Source organism: Amphibalanus amphitrite, unplaced genomic scaffold (assembly GCF_019059575.1).
Source record: "Amphibalanus amphitrite isolate SeventyFive unplaced genomic scaffold, NRLGWU_Aamphi_draft 001040F_arrow, whole genome shotgun sequence".
Classification (NCBI taxonomy): Eukaryota; Metazoa; Arthropoda; class Thecostraca; order Balanomorpha; family Balanidae; genus Amphibalanus; species Amphibalanus amphitrite.
Window position 1 is genome coordinate 25001 of NW_024882534.1, and position 18532 is coordinate 43532.

At 50.6% G+C, this 18532-nt stretch overlaps 1 protein-coding gene across 1 annotated transcript in view; it reads right to left on the reverse strand.

Annotated features, from left to right (window-relative positions):
* The window catches only part of LOC122369475 (dystonin-like), a 101201-nt gene that overhangs the window by 419 nt on the left and 82250 nt on the right, over positions 1–18532 (reverse strand). The window contains exons 40-60 of the mRNA XM_043344254.1: positions 18195–18525; positions 17571–18022; positions 17101–17255; positions 15783–16026; positions 14090–15550; positions 13203–13846; positions 11933–11974; positions 10864–10932; positions 9887–9988; positions 9244–9421; positions 8860–8977; positions 8322–8551; positions 7961–8078; positions 5986–6128; positions 4817–5074; positions 3976–4055; positions 3397–3459; positions 2926–3027; positions 1564–1695; positions 1028–1069; positions 1–300 (exon numbers count right to left, since the gene is read on the reverse strand). The exon at positions 1–300 is cut by the window's left edge and continues 419 nt beyond it. Coding sequence (XP_043200189.1) covers positions 213–300; positions 1028–1069; positions 1564–1695; positions 2926–3027; positions 3397–3459; positions 3976–4055; positions 4817–5074; positions 5986–6128; positions 7961–8078; positions 8322–8551; positions 8860–8977; positions 9244–9421; positions 9887–9988; positions 10864–10932; positions 11933–11974; positions 13203–13846; positions 14090–15550; positions 15783–16026; positions 17101–17255; positions 17571–18022; positions 18195–18525 — 5052 coding nt within the window. The 3' untranslated portion in view covers positions 1–212. The remainder of the gene's footprint in view (positions 301–1027; positions 1070–1563; positions 1696–2925; positions 3028–3396; positions 3460–3975; positions 4056–4816; positions 5075–5985; positions 6129–7960; positions 8079–8321; positions 8552–8859; positions 8978–9243; positions 9422–9886; positions 9989–10863; positions 10933–11932; positions 11975–13202; positions 13847–14089; positions 15551–15782; positions 16027–17100; positions 17256–17570; positions 18023–18194; positions 18526–18532) is intronic.

Sequence of the window (18532 nt, forward strand, 5' to 3'; positions counted from 1 at the left end):
GCCCGCTGCCCTCAGTAAGTAAAAATAACGGCACGGGCGCGCCGTGTCGCGCGCCCACTCGACAGAAAGACAGTTAGAGGTGCGCTGGGCCGTGTTAGTCCGAGCCATTATGCCGCCGCGCTGCCGGAGTCGTCCGGACGCGCCGTGTGTATGTGTGTGTGTTGCTGTGTGGTCCCTTCTCGAAGTGCGCGCTCGGCGCGTGTCACGGTAGGTCAGTGCCACAGCGGTTTTCTGGCCTGTCCCCGCGCCGTGTCGCTGGCCGCTGACGACCTCCGCTGGATCTTGGAGGCCGATCGTTCCCTGCCGGGCGGAGAGAAAGGTCACAGAGCGGTTAGTGACGTCACCACGAACCGGTTGTGAGGTGATCAAAGTTGGGTGTTTCCCGCCCCTGCTCCTAGATGTCACTAGTGATATCACCTTAGGTGGTATGCTGCGCCGCAGTGCTTTTATTTTCTGCCATTCATTAATAGATGACGCTAGCAGTTATGCCTGTCGTGGTATGCTGCACCTTACAGCACGAGGTTCCAATTTATAAACGCGGGCAAAAGAGGAGCAAGGATTCGAGAAATTGGGGGAACCTGATACGAGGGACATCATCGCACGCTGCACATAACTCAGTAACTTTGCTAACCGCATTCGAACGAATAAAAGGCGCTTAGCACCGGATTTAGGGACACTGGTCACTATCGGGCATCGCTTGTCTTTCGTCACAATCAAAGGCACATCATAAGTGACAATTGCCAAAAGATGTCTTCCTCATCTGTTTATATTACGCATGCGAGGTAATTAACAACAAAAAGTTAAAAGAAATATGCTACACAGTTCCTAAGCAATTAATAATGTGCGCGTAAAAACACATCAATTGGATCGGTCGTATCTGCAAAAAGAAGAAAAAACATGCAGGGAAGGAGACCATGAATTAGCGTGCATTACTGATCACAAGATAATGCAGAAAATTACGTTCCTAGCGTGAAATGTTACGTGCTGAAAGGCGTCGTCGACGCCTGTCGACGCTGTGAATAATTACCTCTTCATTGACACAGGAATCTGAGAACCACTAGTGCCAGGCCTGGAAAAGAGGTACAGATTGATAGTGCGACTCATGCCACTTTGGTACAGTTGGCTGTTAGCCAGAGACAGAGACAGGAGTTGCATGTTAGGGTGCAATGAAACATGTTATTCAGAACAGTGAGGGATTACATATTACATAGTACAAGTTAGAATTGACTGGCATCTGCTGCTTGTACCTAAATGTCGATCCCTTCCGCTGGTCAGAAACAGTTAAACTGTCCATTAAATAATGAAAACCCGTCACAATATTATCGGTTAGTTTTGGCATGTTTTGGATAATGCAATAGAACAAGCCAATGCATGGGGAGTAAATCTGGATGATTTTGTCACTCAAGATTCATGAAAGCAATTTAATTGGATCTCGATGCGTCCTAAAATTACAACTCATGACAGACAAGGTTAGTGCTGGTGCAACTCGTCCTTTAATAATATCGCCGTCGCCCTGGACACATCCAATGTATCCAGGCCACTTAGGCGGCCCCTCGGACGTACTTGACCAACCGTAGCACGGGCTGGGCCACGCCCCTGCCGTTGGGCGTTCCGAACGCACCCGCGCCCGCCGAGGGCGAGCTGAGGTTGGTCTGTGAGGCCGCCTTGGTCCGACTGAGTCGACCACCCACCGCGCTGTCAAACGGTCCATTAGTGGCTCATTAGTGGGGTCAAACGCAGGCCAGAGTCGCCGGTCAGACAGGCAGGGTTAAAGGAAGACTGCCACCTTCAAAAAGTTTTCTCAGATCGGCCTATGATTTATTCCCTGGATAAAACAAAATTTTAGAATTCACCTGACAAAGTATCATCACGTGAATCGCGAAAAAATTATCGATTATCATACAATTATCAATCGGTTAATGTCTAGCGACAATGTTTACACATCACTAGGCTTCAAGGTCATAAGATTATTACATTTTATTTGAAAAAGTAAGGTATTTTATGATTTACTAATATATGATTTCATAAGAAATTGGCCATGTTTAATTTATTTTGCATTTAACTTCGTAAAACATTTAAAAATCATGGCTCATTTGGAATGGGTCTGGCCCATGTTAAACCCCATTTCCCACACTTTTTTGGAAAAAATGAACTACTGAACATATAAGTTTAACTTTTATTTTGACACTCCAAAATTCTTCTCTGATCTCGAAACAATCAAAGTTTTGACATATATTTGCCAAAAGATAAGAAAATTCATGTTTCAAAGTTATCGATAAACAGTAGAGATGTCGGTTTTCTTGGACTAAAAAAATGGCATCAAACTGAACTTTGGTCTCCGATTTCTCGCAAACGGGTTCGAATTTCGGAAAACCGACTTCAGTCTGGGACATAGGTGGCTCAGCTCTAGTGAAAACCGTTTTGTGAAAAAAAGGTGGCAGTCTACCTTTAAAGAAACGCATGGTCTCAGACGGGGTACGAACGACAGAACGGTTATTGAAATCAGAAAATGCAATTATTAGGCAGTCAGTGAGATTATTTTGTCAAAGATTGTTGAAAGACGAACAGTTCCTAGCGTTAGTTTAAGGTTTTAGAAACGTAATGCATTGCAAAATCGTATTATCGGTGAACATTCAAAGGCCAGAGTCAAGCTCGCAAACCAGCATGAAATTATTTTTTACATTAGCCGGCAGAAAGTGGGCATGTGCCGTTGGATGAACAAGAAAGGCTGGATTGAAAACATTTTCGCATTTTATCATCAGTAAAATCCTTTCCATCTCCAATGCCTTCTCGTGAACCTAACTCTGGCCTCGTTACGGGTTCATGCGGAGCGTCTGCGCTGATAGTCGCTAGGGGCGCTGCTATCGTTGCCCGGGCGGTATCCACTATCCATTAGCGGTTACCGGTCGTTTCTCGTTAGTATACCTGACAGGGTTACGGTTAGTCGGCGTGGCACTCAGCGAGGCCGGGATGCTCTGTGTCGAGGACGTTCTGTAGACAGGCCGGCGTCCCTGCGGCGTGGAGCTCCTGCGGCGGGGTCAGCCCGGTCACCAGAGGTCAGCAGAGGTCAGCGGAGGTCACTCAGCGCACACAGCAGCCGGCACAGGCGGTCAGCGCAGGGCAAAACATGCGTATTGGCCATTCCAGCGATGGTTAGATTAGTCTGTTATTGGCTATACGGGTTACTCAAATTTGTCGGCCGTTCTTTAAGTAGCAGCAGCAATGACTAGGGTCGTTTGAAATCCCATTCGTCGTTCAACTGACATAAAATATCCGTCTTTTGGGGAGGAACCATAGTTCAAGCATCCTTTGAAAGGTAACGCGCGGTAAATGTATGTACCTACTAAGTAACGCTGTTCGATCAGCAACTACACGTAAAAACCAGCGAGTAGGTACCTTGAGCTGGAGCCACCTGGTGTCAGGGACGCAGCGGAGGCGGGTCGCCGCGGTACCTTGCTCCTAGAATGTTAGTGCGAGTTAGTGGCTACGCGGTACGGGTAGGGAATAACGGGGCAGTGCCGGTACTTCACAGTTTAAACGGAAACAAATGCCTTATCTCTTACGGTCTGGACCAATCTAAAAATATGGTTAGTTGGTTATTATTTCTCTATTTTGTCGATATACCCAAAGTCTTGTAAATGTGCTGAATATGAGCTATCGGTTCATTTATTATTCCATTATTCGGGGGAGATAACGTTATCAGCCCCTATGTCTACCCATTGTGAGAAGGTAGCGCCAGCAGCTGAAGACATCTGAGCTCTCTGAAGACATTGTTAGTGAACATCGACTACCGCCACCATCACGCTCATTCAAACCCGGACTCCTGCCCACACTGCGGACTGCAGGGATGGTTCGCTGGTCCACCAGCTGACCATTTGAGCATCTGGCGTCTGTCGACTGTTTGTCAGCCATTTGTCGGTCGTTAGGTATCTGTCAGCCGTCAGTCGCCGCTCCCCGAGCGGAAATCGTTCTTACCTGCTGGGAGTGCCCTCAGCGCCGTTGGAGGTACCGTTGTGAGCCGCCGTTGATCCTCGGCCGGTGGTAGTCCCCGAGGTCTGACGGGGTAACAAGAACACAGTCAGACACCCTGGCTTTGCAACTGCGAAACTGCATATCGTTAACTCATGTTGCGCTACAAGTTTTGAACGGCAGCCTGCTGGTTTTCGCTTAGGAAACAGTAATGACAACGTAACGTTCCGTTATCCATATTCCTACGCATACAACTGTTCAACTACAAAAAGCTGTCTTTGCATTAGCTAATAAACACGAACCAGTCAGTCATTTATGAACCAATTGCTGCTATGTGTTTGACCATATGCCTGATCACAGATCGCTATGAGCATCCAGAGTGCGTCCGCTCCTCTATCTGAAATAGCCCCGATGGCCCCCTCTACCCCCTCTACACCCACCTTTATCCCGAGCGGGCCCGCTCCTCTATCAGACACTGCCCCGATTACCGACCTCTCTCCCCCCAGCACCCACCTTCCTCTGCCGTCTCGAGTGGGCCCGCTCTGACATTACCACGACGGCCGCCCCCAGCACCCACCTTCCTCTGCCGTCCCGCTCTGACATTACCACGACGGCCGCCCCCTCCACCCACCTTCCTCTGCCGGCCCGCTCTGGCATTACCACGACGGCCGCCCTCTTCACCCACCTTCCTCTGCCGTCCCGCTCTGACATTACCACGACGGCCGCCCCCAGTACCCACCTTCCTCTGCCGTCCCGCTCTGACATTACCACGACGGCCGCCCCCTCTACCTACCTTCCTCTGCCGGCCCGCTCTAACATTACCACGACGGCCGCCGCCTCCACCCACCTTCCTCTGCCGTCCCGAGTGGGCCGGTGTTCCGGAGCCGGGCCGGTAGCTGGGCCGACCGCCGTCCACAGAGTCCAGGCTAGCCTCCGAGCCAGCCCGGCTCGCCGGCCGACTGCCGCCCTGCGAGCTGCGCAGAGGTGTGCTGCCCTTACGGAGTCGGAAACCCTCCTGGGAGCCGAACTGCTCACCGGAGGCCATCGGCGGGCCGGAGAGGGAGGCGCGCGACAGCGGGATACTGCGGCCCGTCTTCTCTCGGACCTGACGGGGGAGCGGGGAGGGGAGGGGGTTAGACACATGTTAACGGACAGGGGGTGGAATCAGCTCGACCGTGGGTTGTGAGACCAAGGTAGAGTCGGAGACAAGGATTTGAGCAAGGGCCATAGCGTAACAGACCTAGTTGGCAACAGTCATGGAACCATAAATCATGTAATAATGCAAACTTGAACTCCAGACTAATCGTTTTGCGAGATAAATGCTGCCGATTCGTAAGATGGTCTGATGTCTTAAATGAGGTACTGCTGACGTAAGACACGTCGGTGTCGATATGTGAATTAATGTTAGTTTTTCACTAACCAGGCTATCGTTACGGGGTTAGAAAACACGCACACTCAACTCACAAAATATCCGTTAGTTTGGTCAGTTAGACCTTGATGCTACTTCCTCTGCTCTAGTTTAAAATCTTACTGGGCACCTGCGTGTGGTCTGATATTTCACTATCATAATACATGTTTTGCAGTGTTAGTTGCACAACAATTTGACGAAACTGGAAAGATTTATTACTACATCTGACCTCCGAGGTTTTCTGTCAGTCATGCTGGAAAAACAACCCCATGCGGACATACACACTACAGTGTTGTCTTCATTTAACCCTCCCACGAGCGACAGGCATGACAACCAATCACAGCACACGGTTCGGCTGGCTCCGCCAATCACAGCACGCGGTACGACCAGTCGAGCTGTCTCCGCCAATGGGATCACGCGTTACCCTGAGGAACGCCGCCGGTCGCTCCACTTTGATTGGATATGTGCAGGGCAGACTCTCCTTGTGGCGAATACTCTCAAAGATCGGCATCAGTTGTGACATGAAGTAGGCGGCTGTAACAGACGCCACAGGGCACTGAGTGGTACCGTACGGGTACCCGGTACCTCTGGGGCGGGTGGGTACGTACCTTGGTGATGGGACCGGCCGTCGGCACTGACACGGAGCGAGGAGACGGACTGCCCGCCTTGGACTTGAACGGCGCCAGCGACTGCGAGACGCCCGGCGCCAGGATGAACTGTTCTCGCAGCTCGACGTTGGTGCGTCCCTTGGCTGTCGTACGGCGCCGGGTCAGAGGCGGGCCACAGCACACGGCACGTGCACGGGACGGGCAACACACGGCACGACATGCCAGAACGCAAACGAAAGGAAACAAAATAATGGGTTAATGTGTTATGAAAATGAAACGCATTGATTTTCAACGAAAGAGAAAAGTTCACACAAATCCAAAACTAGAACTGATAAAAAAACATAGGTGTTAATATGCTATCTATAAGTAAACAACAAACAGCGATGTTCATACCATTTGTTTGGTAAAATATCACATGCATTACCGACACCCAGCGCACTCGGACATGACCATTCCACTTTGAAAACCTCGGATATGCCTGTAGCGTTGCGTGACGATACAAGGCAAAACATGCACCTTTACCTAAGATGCGTTGCAATCCAACGTCATAAGCATTTTAGTTCGAAAATGACCGATTTAGTTCGAAAATGACCGATCAATAAGGTACCACATCCCTGCTGTCTCAAGGACCAACACCTTCAAAATACAATAGCATCGACATGGCACACGCAGTGACACTGTGAGATAACCAGTGAAGCAAACATGTGAAACCAATCGCTAGACCAGCCTCATCCCATTCCATCGCATGCCCATTGCGCACCTGCCACAAGGCCTCCCCATTCCCAGTGCATGCACTAGCGAGCAACCACAACCCAACCATCAGACATGCCCAATATCTTCCCCGCGTGCGGCGTGGGACGGACGAAAGGACGGAGGGCGGCGCGGCACCGGGCTTACGGTCATCATTCTGAGGACAGTCGGCGTCGTGTTGCTGCTCCTCGTGCGACTGTCGGAGCTGCGTCTGCAGCTTACGGAGGTCGCGCAGAGAGCGGCTCGCTGCAGCGCCGACGGCCAGGGGGAGGGAGGGCGAGTAGAGGGGTGGAGGGGGAGTGGGGGATGGGAATGAGAGGATCAGGGGAGAGAGAGAGAGAGAGAGAGAGAGAGAGAGAGAGAGAGGGAGAGAGAGAGAGAGAGGGAGAGAGAGAGAGGGAGAGAGAGAGAGAGAGAGAGAGAGAGAGAGAAGAGAGAGAGAGAGAGAGAGAGAGAGAGAGAGAGAGAGAGAGAGAGAGAGAGAGAGAGAGAGAGAGAGAGAGAGAGAGAGAGAGAGAGAGGAGAAAGAAAAAATTGGCGCATTATGATCATGGATGGACACAGGATGGGTAGCAGAGGTAACGGAAAACACGAGTTAGAAAGCCGTTAGTTCATGTTCGTTGGGCTCGTTAGCAGCTTCTACAGGACTATACTAGTAACAGGTATCTAACATACTTAGTAAGCGGCCACACTAATCAGTTGGACCAGTTAGTAAAGCGGCACACTACACACTGCAGCCAACTATGGTATGTTAGTTATTTACTACACTTCTACACTGTAGGCCGTTGCGTATGCTTGTATTATGCATATGTAATATGTAGTCAAGTATCCAGGCTATTATCTATTGCATATGCTTATGCACATGCATTGTGCATACTTCAAACAATATCTACATATGCACACTGCAAGCGTCAATATATGATACATAGTGCCTAATGACGAACATGACGTGCCCACAAACTACATTTAAACCGGTGTGGGAAAACATAATACCCTTGCTAATTACAGCCCTGTGATACTGCAACACCATGCATGACCAATGCAATGAACGCAACTTATGCACAGCACTCTTCCTCATCCATTACCAACATGAAACGACGTTTGTCGAATATCCCATCACACCCATCACTGCAAACACAAGTGCGTCGTGACCATAATACAGTGACCTCTGCGCCTGAGTGAGTGACTGTGAGATGAACGGTGAGACGTTGTGCGTTTTTCTCACCTCTGCAGGGGTCGTTTTTGACGAGGAACTCGTCCAGTGCCTCCCAGCCGCCGCCGACACGAACCATGACGGTGGAGCGGAGAATGCGGACCAGACGCAGCTTCTGGCTGTCACCGAACTGAAAAGGACGGCGGCCGGAGGTCAGACAGGTTGCATACTTCTATAGATGCCGTCAGACAGGTCACGTTGGTAAGCTCAGGTCACAGAGGTCGCTTCGCAGTTCAACATCCGGGTTTCAACTCGAGGAGAGACGGACTATCGGAGTCAACAAACTATTCTAATGCATACATATGAAAAACACTATCTCATCAACCGTTCTTATTCACGCTTCATTCATGGCAGCGTCTTGCTCTATACTTACCCGGTATTTGCCCTCGCCGACTTGGAAGACCTTGAACTTTTGCCGACAATTGCACGCGCTGCAGGCCTTCTTCACTTCGTCGTCGATCTTTTCGGCCTCGGTGAGTGGCCGGTTTTTCTCCCAGTCGGGCCGCAGGGCCGCCATGAACTCGTTGTAGTCGATTAGACCGTCCGAATTGCGGTCGACCTTGTCAGCCACGAGTTGCATTTCCATCATGGAGGTCGGGAAATCTACAGCGACGGGAGATACGCGTCAGTTTCGAGATATACGACGGACTATATCATGGAGCAAAACTTCATCTGACGTGACTAAACTACCTTTCAAACCAGTTCCCATTTTTATTCATATCGTCATTAGCACCAGAACGCATTTCTAAGTTCTAATAATGTGTCGCATTGCTCGCCTGTTTCCTCTATCCCTCCCTAGATGGCACCACCGATAACGCCTGGAGTGGTATACTGTACCGCCGGGCTCAGTCTGCCGGCGGCGGCGGCGCTGCGCCGTGCGAGTCCCGTGTCCGGCGTCCCCGTGTACTCACGCGTTCGCATGATTCCCTCGCTGAACTCCTCCTTTGTGACGAATCCATCGTTGTCGACGTCCATCCTTCGGAACAGGTCCGTGATGCGCATCTTTTTCGAGTTGGCGTACTTCATAAACTGTAACGCGCCGCAACAAACATGTTAATCTCACGCAGTCCCTGCAGGATAAAATAGGTCCTCTATTCAGCAAACCTTCGTTTATATCGTAAATAGCCCACTGCAACGTAAACTGCTCAAACAGCCAACCATTAAACATGTATCAAACCCCAATTTCCGCTATGCGATGTTATCAAACCCGATAGATCCATGCCAATTATCCCGGTTCACAGTTCTCTCACAAAAACTCCACTTCACTATCATGCATATTGTTCTCTTCTACATACCCTCTTGCGCCACTCGTCGAAGTCGAAGTTGCGCAGGCTGTCCAGCTCTTTGGCGTAGTTGTGTTTGTCCTGGAGCCGCTTCTGGCGCTCCCAGGCCAGCATCCAGGTGTTCCTCCAGGTGTCCCAGAGCTGACGCTGCTGGGGGTTCTTGGGCGCCGGCTCGCTGATGCTCTGTCGACTGAAGAGGGAGGGAGGAACGGTCAGCTTAGGCTGCAGCAGAATGCTCAACGCACAATTCGGTTTTATTGGGCACATAATAGTTAACGTAATATGAAAATAAATTAGTGGTTGCAAAGTAGGCCCAAATAAAAGATCAAAATGATGGGAAAGACGGGCATTGGAAGCCACTAAAATTAAGTAAGGTTGCTGTTAAACTTTTATTGAAGATGTGAGCGAAGACAACAACAACAACAACAACAACAACAACAACAACAACAACAAAAATACTTGGATGAAATAGTGACTGCTGCTTCTGAAAAGATACCAAAGATATAAGCAGGCGTACTTGGGCCGCCTTCTGCCGGCCGGAGACGGTGTAATAGTTACGAACCTGGGCCGCCGACTGCCGTTACTGAGACAGAACTACAGTTACGTACCTGGGCCGCCGATTGCCGTTACTGAGACAGTAAGTACAGTTACGTACCTGGGCCGCCGGCTGCCGGGCGGGTACGGGCCGCCGGGGAACACGGGTCCGATGCGCGGCCAGCTCGACTCGGGGGTGGTCTCCCGACCGGGACTGCCGGCCCTGCGTGTCGGCCGGCCGGGCGGCAGTCAGCACACAGAGCACACGGAGAGCACACAGGGAGCACACAGGGAGCACACAGGGAACACAGGGCACATGCTCGGACCGGGTGCAGCGCCGGTCTTGGTTGCATACGACATAAAGGGTCGGATTCAGTAGCACACGGCACACAGCTGGGGTCAGTGCCCAGCCTTCAGTGCATTACCAGCTAGTAGCTACTAGGTAAAACATTTTAAACACAGCTAAAAAGTCTAAAGGGTAAAAATGAAAATATGAGCTGATATCAGCAACTGCGGTTAAAGTGCAACATAAAGCAAACATGTGATGGCAATGCAAGATAAAACTCGATTCGTGCACATAAATAGCATAATGCTGAATTGTCATGCATGAAATAGCGAAACACACGGTTCGGTTGCGTCATGCAGCGTGCAAAGCGAATGCGATCCTACGTAGACATAGACTTAGAAATGTGTGCCAACAAAAAGAAGGAAGGCATCATGGAAGTAACATACTCCAGTCTTCTTTATCGAACACAGAAGGAGTAGCGCATCTGCCCAGTTTCGCATTCAGCATCTTGCTACCAGTTTTAACGCATGCATTTCTCTTTTATTTATGTATGTATCCTCTAATAACTCATTTGCAAAAAAAAAAAAACGTGCAAGAGAATCTATCGAATGTCTTGAGATCGAATGTTCAATAAAGCGGTTGCTTGTAACAGTCATTCTGACTATTTTCAGCAATGATTACTGTTGTAAAGCATTCTACTGGACTATGTTATAACATCTCTACGAGAGATTCTAACTAGCGGACAGAAAATACTGAGGGCCAAACAGGCCTGCAGGAAGCCATATAGAGACGGACCGACTACATAGCAGTACCTGGCAGCGTTCAGCCACGGCCTGGCATAGCCGCGACTGGGCGATATTTCTCTGTCGGGACTGAACCGGCTGGCGGGCAGACGCGGACGGCGCAGAGGTCACCACGGGGTCACAGTGAGGTCAGGCGTCGCCATCGCAATGTTTTACTGGACAATACAATGCACCAGAACCCCAAGGACACCAAAACCAGTTCGCTACAGGTATGAATGCTCTGTTCAATTGTTTGCCGGTGTCGTCATTACGTTATACAGTGAGTTGATAACATTAATGTTCCAGGACCATTATGGGGGCCAATATGCCATGTTCACGATAATTAGGCATTGCTCTGTGAACAACCATAGTTTTAGTCACTAGGAGTGAGGTGTTACTTCCGAGTCACCATTAATGGATCTGAAATAGTTATGACTTGACTTCAAGACCGCAGCTTCAAATGACAAGAAAAGTTAAATTGAGTTATAGAGTCAGTTAAATTGAGTTATATATGGTTGGAGTAAGTGGCTCTAAGCTAAGCTCTAAGCTATCTATAAGCCTATTCGTTAGGAGGATGAGACATATGCCTCAGATTAAACGGGATAAAAGCATGAGTAACTATGTGCCGAGATACTGTTAACGTGGGTTACGCACGTCATATTAAAGCGAGTATTTCATCAATGGTTCATTTTATAAGCGCTCAGCTAGCTAATTATTGGGTGCGCCTCAACACTATTTACTTTGCGATCAGCAGAAGGGATGGTGAGTCACAAGTGGATCATTTTACGGATGACTGTAGAAACGTATTGCTTTGACTCCTGGCGGCTAGAAAAGCATCCATTTATCGTGAAAGCCGCAAATCATGCATGCAGATCTAACTCGAGACAAAGTCCTATAAACCCATTCAAAGCTTTCTTCTGCGCGAGAAAATTCCTTCGCTTCATTCAACCATGATAAGTGTTTTCCCAGGCATGCAGCGAAGCATCATATCATGTCCCACCAGAGCATGCGGAGACGAGGACCGTGTACTACGAATGCCATGCGGACACTACTGGTGGAAATTCGGGACAATACGTCAACCCTTCTGGTAAGAACGTACCTCCTTCTGCCCGGAGTTCCCTCGCGATCCGGAGTGATTTGGCTGAAAACGGGAGGGTAACTGTCAGTCACAAACGATTACATTTCCTAATGCTTACGGAAAACTGAAAGATGACTTCAAGGTAAATAAGTTGGTGATATTCGCGGGCGAGCTCTCTAAAATTGAAGCTATGGGCGAAAAATGACCTTTACAGTCGTCGAGCTCAAATGTCCCAATGCAAAAAAGTATAAATTAAATTGCCTTTAAACCGTGTTCTTCGGTTAATATATATCTAAAGATTGATAACTATTAACTAGTTCTACCGGTTACTGCACACATTACGCCTAAAATACTAAGATAATAGGTTTGGGGTAGCAGGACAAAGCACCAACAGCCTGTAGGCAAGAACTAATAACGGTTATCGAGTAACGAGTTATTAGACAAATTGCCTGTTAGATACAGACTGAAAAAAGGAACTTCGCCTTGTGATTAGCGGATGACCTCTGGTTAGGCACATTAGATAAGTGAGTCTTGTAGTTTCAATGATACACAGCTGAAAATGAGACTATCTGGCTCGAGCAATACGGCACACCCGTAACCACCAGTCATGTTACACCTAATCCTCTAAAACATTATTAGGCATTTTATTAGGTCCATTAGTCTAAGGGAAGTCAGTCAGAGCAAATTTGGCACCTTGGGCGGCGGAGAAACTCCAAGTACGCTGGCGTCGGACTGAAACGGTCGCAGATAGGCAGCTAAATACACAGGCCGTACATACAGTCGGGGACGAACACGATAACGTTCACAAATATTGGACGTAGCTGTGCAAACATGAAATGGACAAAAGCAGGCACATATACAGCGCTCCAAGCGATGGACGTAAGCACAAAGCTTTAACATGACGAATGACAGGACACGCAGAAGCCACTATTTGCACAGTTCAAGCCAGTGTTTATGCATAACTTTGTGCAAATGTATTGATCAAGAAAGGTAGACTTTTTTGCACATGCAAGTCCCAAGTGTTCTTCAAAGGTGTTTCATCAGCAACGGTCCTCCAGCCTATGAAGTCGCCTTATCGATGTTGTATGCGGTATCGATTATTTAGTGTGTATTTATATACATCGGTGCCATTATTGAGCGAGATCGATACACTCACAACGGATGAGGAATCCTTTACAATGCGTGATCGAGGTAAAATCCACAATTGGAGAAACTTTACAACACATCATACTGTCACCAGACAAAACCTTCCTCACCTCCTATCGTTTAATGGACAGTAAGTCTGACTCACCTCTTAGCTCTGGATCCCTTCCTCATGGGCGGCTTGTGCTTGGGTTTGCAGATTCCATCCACATCCGCCTGTCGCGACTGCAGGTCCTCCATGAACGCCTGGTGCTCCTGGATCAGCTGCTCGACCACGGGCAGCTCGTCCGGGATGGGGATCGGCTCCAGCTCCACCATACGCCGCTCGCGCTGCTGCACCCACTGCAGCAGCTCGTCCAGCAGCTGCTGAAGGTCCTTCAGGCCGGCCAGGTGCTCGGCGAGTCGCTCCTGCCGCTGCAGCGCCCAGCTGCTCACTTCGTCCCAACGAGACTCGATGATGGTCTGCCAGTGTTTGATGACCGGTACGGCGTCTGGGTGGGCCTTCTCCAGGATCTCGGCCGCCAGCCGGAGTGTGTTGTCCTTCTCGCCCTCCTTGGCGGCCAGCTCCTGCTGGAACTTGGCGTGCTCGCGCACCTGCTGCTGAGCCTCCTCCTCGCCGACGGGCAGCGCGCCGACGAAGCGCAGCCGCATCTCGGCGTCGGAGAGCCACTCGAGCAGCATGTGCACCGCCTTGTGCAGCTCCTCGGCGTCTCGGAGTGCGTCCTTGAGCCGGCGGCCGCGCTGGTCTGACGAGCGCACCACCTGCGTCCAGGCCGTGGTCAGCTCCGTCACCTGCCGGAGAAGAACGCCCAGGTCAGTCAGCGTCATTGGGCAGGGAAGGGGGACAGCCTCAGATTAACAGCGTCACAGATTCGCGGAGCTCTCGATGACAAGGTGTCTAGATCTATGAAATCCAAAGATGAGTGAATGCAGTAACACATAATGCTGCTTACTCATTATTCATGCACATTATTCATTCATAGTTGCCATCCTACATCAGTCAAGCGCAAAAGCGGGAATCGACCATCACCATACCTGTGTTTTGATGACGGCGGCGTCCTTCTTGTCGGCCTTGCTGATGAGTTCGTCAGCGGTCTTCTGGACCGACTCCACCTGCTTCTCCCGGTCCTTGAGCTGCGCCTCGAACGACTTGTGCTGCTCGCAGAGCGCCGTCACCGTGTCCAGGTCGCCGTGCACCGGCGCCGTGTCGTCCAGGCCGGCCTGCTGCTTTTTCAGCCAGTCCAGCAGCGCCTCCAGCGCCTCCTTGAACTGGCCGCTGAACAGGAGGGCCTCCTCCAGCTTCCGCTGGCGCGCCACCGACCGGTTGCAGCAGTCGTTCCACTTGTCCTTGAGCTCGTTGAGCATGTCTCGGATGATGGGCTCCTCGGTCTTGGGTGCCTTGTCCTTGATGAGCGCTCGGCCCATCTTGATGACGTTGTCGTAAGCGGTCTGCTTGCCGCCCAGCGCCCGCTGGAACTCGCGATGCTTGTCCAGCAGGGCGCGGATCTTGGCCGGGTTGTTGCCCATGGACGCGTCGGCACTGTCCAGGGCCTTGAGCGCGTCGTCCATCCAGCCGCAGAGATCGGCCCAAGCGTCGTGGAACTCCTTAGCCTCCTTGTAACCAACGTCCAGCGCACGCGTCCGGTCGGCAGACTTGGAGACGACACGCTCCCAGCGGTGCTGCACAGACACCAGCATGTTCTTGATGAGGATGACGTCCTGCTTCTGCGAGAAGTACTTGAGCTGGGTGCCCTTCTTGTCCAGGTTCAGCATGGTCTCGCGGTGCGAACTGACCTCCTTCTGGAAGTCTTTGTGCTCGTCGATCTGGGTGATGATGTTGTCCATAACGCGAGAGACCGGCTGGAGGTTGCCGAGAACACCCTCGGCGCCAGTTAGCCAGTCCACGAACTCCTGGAGAGCCTCCTGGAACTCGGTGGCCTCCTTCAGCGCGATCTCCAGCTTGATCTTCTTGTCGTTGGCGCGGTTGGTGACGTGCTCCCAGCGCTGCTTCAGTGTCTTGAGGTTGTGCTTCAGGTTGGTGCTGGCTCCCTCCTTGGACTTGCCGAGGAACGTGTCTCCGCGCTGCAGCACCGCCTCCACTTTAGATCGGTTATGCTCTAGCTCTCCGTACAGCTCCATGAAGCGATCCAGCTGCTCCTTGGCCGTCTCTGGCAGACCTCCCACCGGCTTGCTGGTGGTCAGCGCGCCATCCAAGTCGTTCAGCCAGAACAGCAGGTCCTGGATCTCGTTCATGAAGTCCTGCGCGTCGCGCAGTGCGTTCTCGAGCTCGCGCTGTTTGCCGGTCGCCTTGTCCTGCAGCTCACCCCAGCGGTCATTGAGCTGGTTGAGCTTGCGGTGCGTGGCGCTGGCGTCGGCTGAGTCGCGGTCATCCTCGATTAGCTGTCTGCCGGCGTCGTTCAGGGTGTCCACGGATGTCTGGTGAGCCTGGATGTCGTTCATAGTCACCTTCAGCTTGGCTAGCTCGACCTCGATCACCTGTGGACGGACGAAGGAGGGTCAGTATAGCGATGTGACAAAATCGTTGGCATTGGACAACACAACACACACTAAATCTACCTGTTTGTAGGCCTATACTATAGTTACCTTGTTGGTCTTAAAATCACATATAAGACGACCTGCATGAATCACACACCAAGGGCTTCCCTACTATCGACCAGAATTCCACTCCCCTTCATTGTACCACATTATCCATAGTACGGACCCATACCTGTGGATCGCCAAGCACCGGCCTCAGGCCATCCAGCGTCTTGTCGGTGCGTCCGATCCAGACAAGCAGCTCGTCCAGCGCGTGCTGGAACTGGCCGAGTCGCAGCAGGGCGTGGTCCAGCTCGCGCTGACGCTCCACGATACCCTTAAGCAGCTCGTCCCAGCGGGTGTTGATGTCTGCCAGGGGCTGTTTGAGCGCGGCCGCCTGGTCCGGCGACGTGCGCTCCATCAGCTCCTGGGCTTGTCTGTGGGGATGTGACGGGTGCATGGTTAGGGACAAATGGGACATGAGGGGAAGAGACAGAAGGAGAAGACGGAGTGAGTGACAATATCCAACGACGGGCTCACTATTACTGAGTGGCTCCAAATCGAATCATTTTACACAAATACCTATTCACAGAAAATGCAAAGCAGATATCATTATGTCCTACTACTGTCGTTATATTATAACCGTATCAACGAAGGCAATATCGACATTTCCCCGGTTTAAACTTACATACCGTCGCTCAACAGTGGTAATAAAGGCTTCATGCTTCACAAATAAGGATGAAGACAACACTGGATAATGCAATCAGCCATCATCGCATTATAAAATAATAGTTATTGGTAAAATGCAAACTAACACACACGCACACACAGCGAACGATACGAAAAACACGCAGTTTGAAAAGACAGCTCTAATACAGCGCTCAGCATGCAGTCGAAATTGGCTCGTTATCGCATTCGTCTACGAAACAAGCAGTGTCAAGCTAAACCAAGCCACACAAACAGTTGCATGTAGATGGGCAGTACCAAATTCATGCTTCATCTCAAGTGTTATCCTGGTCATTAAGTCCATTAGCTGTTTCGCGTATCGCATCGAACATATTCTAAATCATACTTTAATCATGTTACGCATTTAAATGCAACATAAAATGTGATACGGAACCCAATCAAATCAAAACGGGAGCAATACGCGATTCAAGAGCACTCACAAAAAAACTAAGCTAAGCAAAACACGCTATCCACACTTGCCTTCTGATGCTTCTGCCGGAGTGACATGAAACAAATGTATTAGTTTACGCACGTCTTGAGCAACAAATTAAGACACCTTGCAACAGGTTAGTAATTTTGTACGATTTGAACCACGAAATATTGTTAAGACGAACTGAATAATTAGAGTCTTCGCTGTGATAACATAGAGTAACCACACCACATTAGAGGTAACTGTCAAAATGTCGAACGTCTTAACAACACATGAAACAATATAATTATAACGTTTTTTTCTTCCATAACATAAATGAAGAAATCAGTTGAAAAAAGCATTAATGCGTAATTACCTGTTGAGGGCTTCCACCTTGACCATCTGAGGATCGACCTTGCCCTTGAAGTCCATGAGCTGTTTGATCTGCTTCTTGACGGCGTCGATGTCGGAGCCGACCGGTCCGAGCTTTTCCAGTCTCTCCTCGGCGTCCTCCAGGAACTCGACCAGGTACTGCGGAGGACAGAATAGGGTTAAATGGGACCGTTTAACTCAACTAGTTACTACGGAGTCAGAACAGCGTGAAACTCAACATATCATCGATCACCGACACAACGCTCGCTATATGCTAGGTTCACCGATGGCACGATCAAGCAAAGTACCAGATCCAAAGGACTGGGCCGAAGAACGAAAAGATACCAATTCTCTCTCCAATACCGCGTAGCATACCGTTGATAGAGATCACGTCACAATCATTGGTGAGTGCCGTGGCAGAAGCCACAGAAGCTCACTCAAACACAAAGATACGCGTCAAACACTCCTCCTCACCTGCAGCGTATCGTGGAACTCCATGGCTTTCTCCATGGCGTCAATGAGGTTCTCCTCTCGGCGGGCGTACAGGGCCGTGATGTTATCCCAGGCAGAGTCCAGGTCAGCCAGGTTCTTCTTCACCTCCGGCTTCTCGGGCGCGCCGCACACCTTCATCAAATCCTGACCGCTGCGTCGTACCTTCTCCACCTCGGGTTTGGTCTGCTCGATGCCCTGACGGATTTCCTGGAGCTCCTTCTGCTGCTCCTTGATGGCGGACGGCTGGATGGCCGGCGGCTCCTGGTTGCCCAGGGCCTCCTGAAGATCCTTGAGTGCGCGCATCACGCCCTGCAGCTCCGACCAGAAGCGCTCAGAGATAGCCAGAGCGTCTTCTAGCGAGCGGCCGCGGTCATCAGTGGCCTTTTGCAGATGATCCCACAGCTTGGTCAGGTTGCCGAGCTTCTTCTTAATGTCTGAAACGAGAAAAAAGGATGTCAATCATTAGACTTTTCACAGAAACAGACTACACCCCAAATCGTTACGCCTATTTCCACAGTCTTGCATCACGAACATGAACGCATCAGTAGCTCGAATCCGCCAAAGCGAAAACCACAGTTTTCAATGAATACAAATCCATTCTCGCACCTTTGACAGCCGGGTCGCCGTCGCCGGCCTTGCTGATGACATCGTTGGCGGCGCGTTTGACCGCCTCGAAGGCCACTTCTCTCTTATCCAGGTCGTCGATGATGGCATTGTTCTCGGCCATCTGGTCGTGGATGCGGTCCGGGTGAGCCGAGATGGGTTCGGCGCGGTCCACTTGGTCAGCCGTGTCCTTCAGCGCTGACAGCATGCCGTCCAGCTTGTCGGCGAACTGGGAGCACTCCTGCAGCGCCTCCTCCAGCGCCTGCTGGCGCTCGCGCAGGGAGGTGCGCAGCGCGTTGTAGCGCGTGTTGTCCGTGTCGATGATATCGTTGACCTGTGAA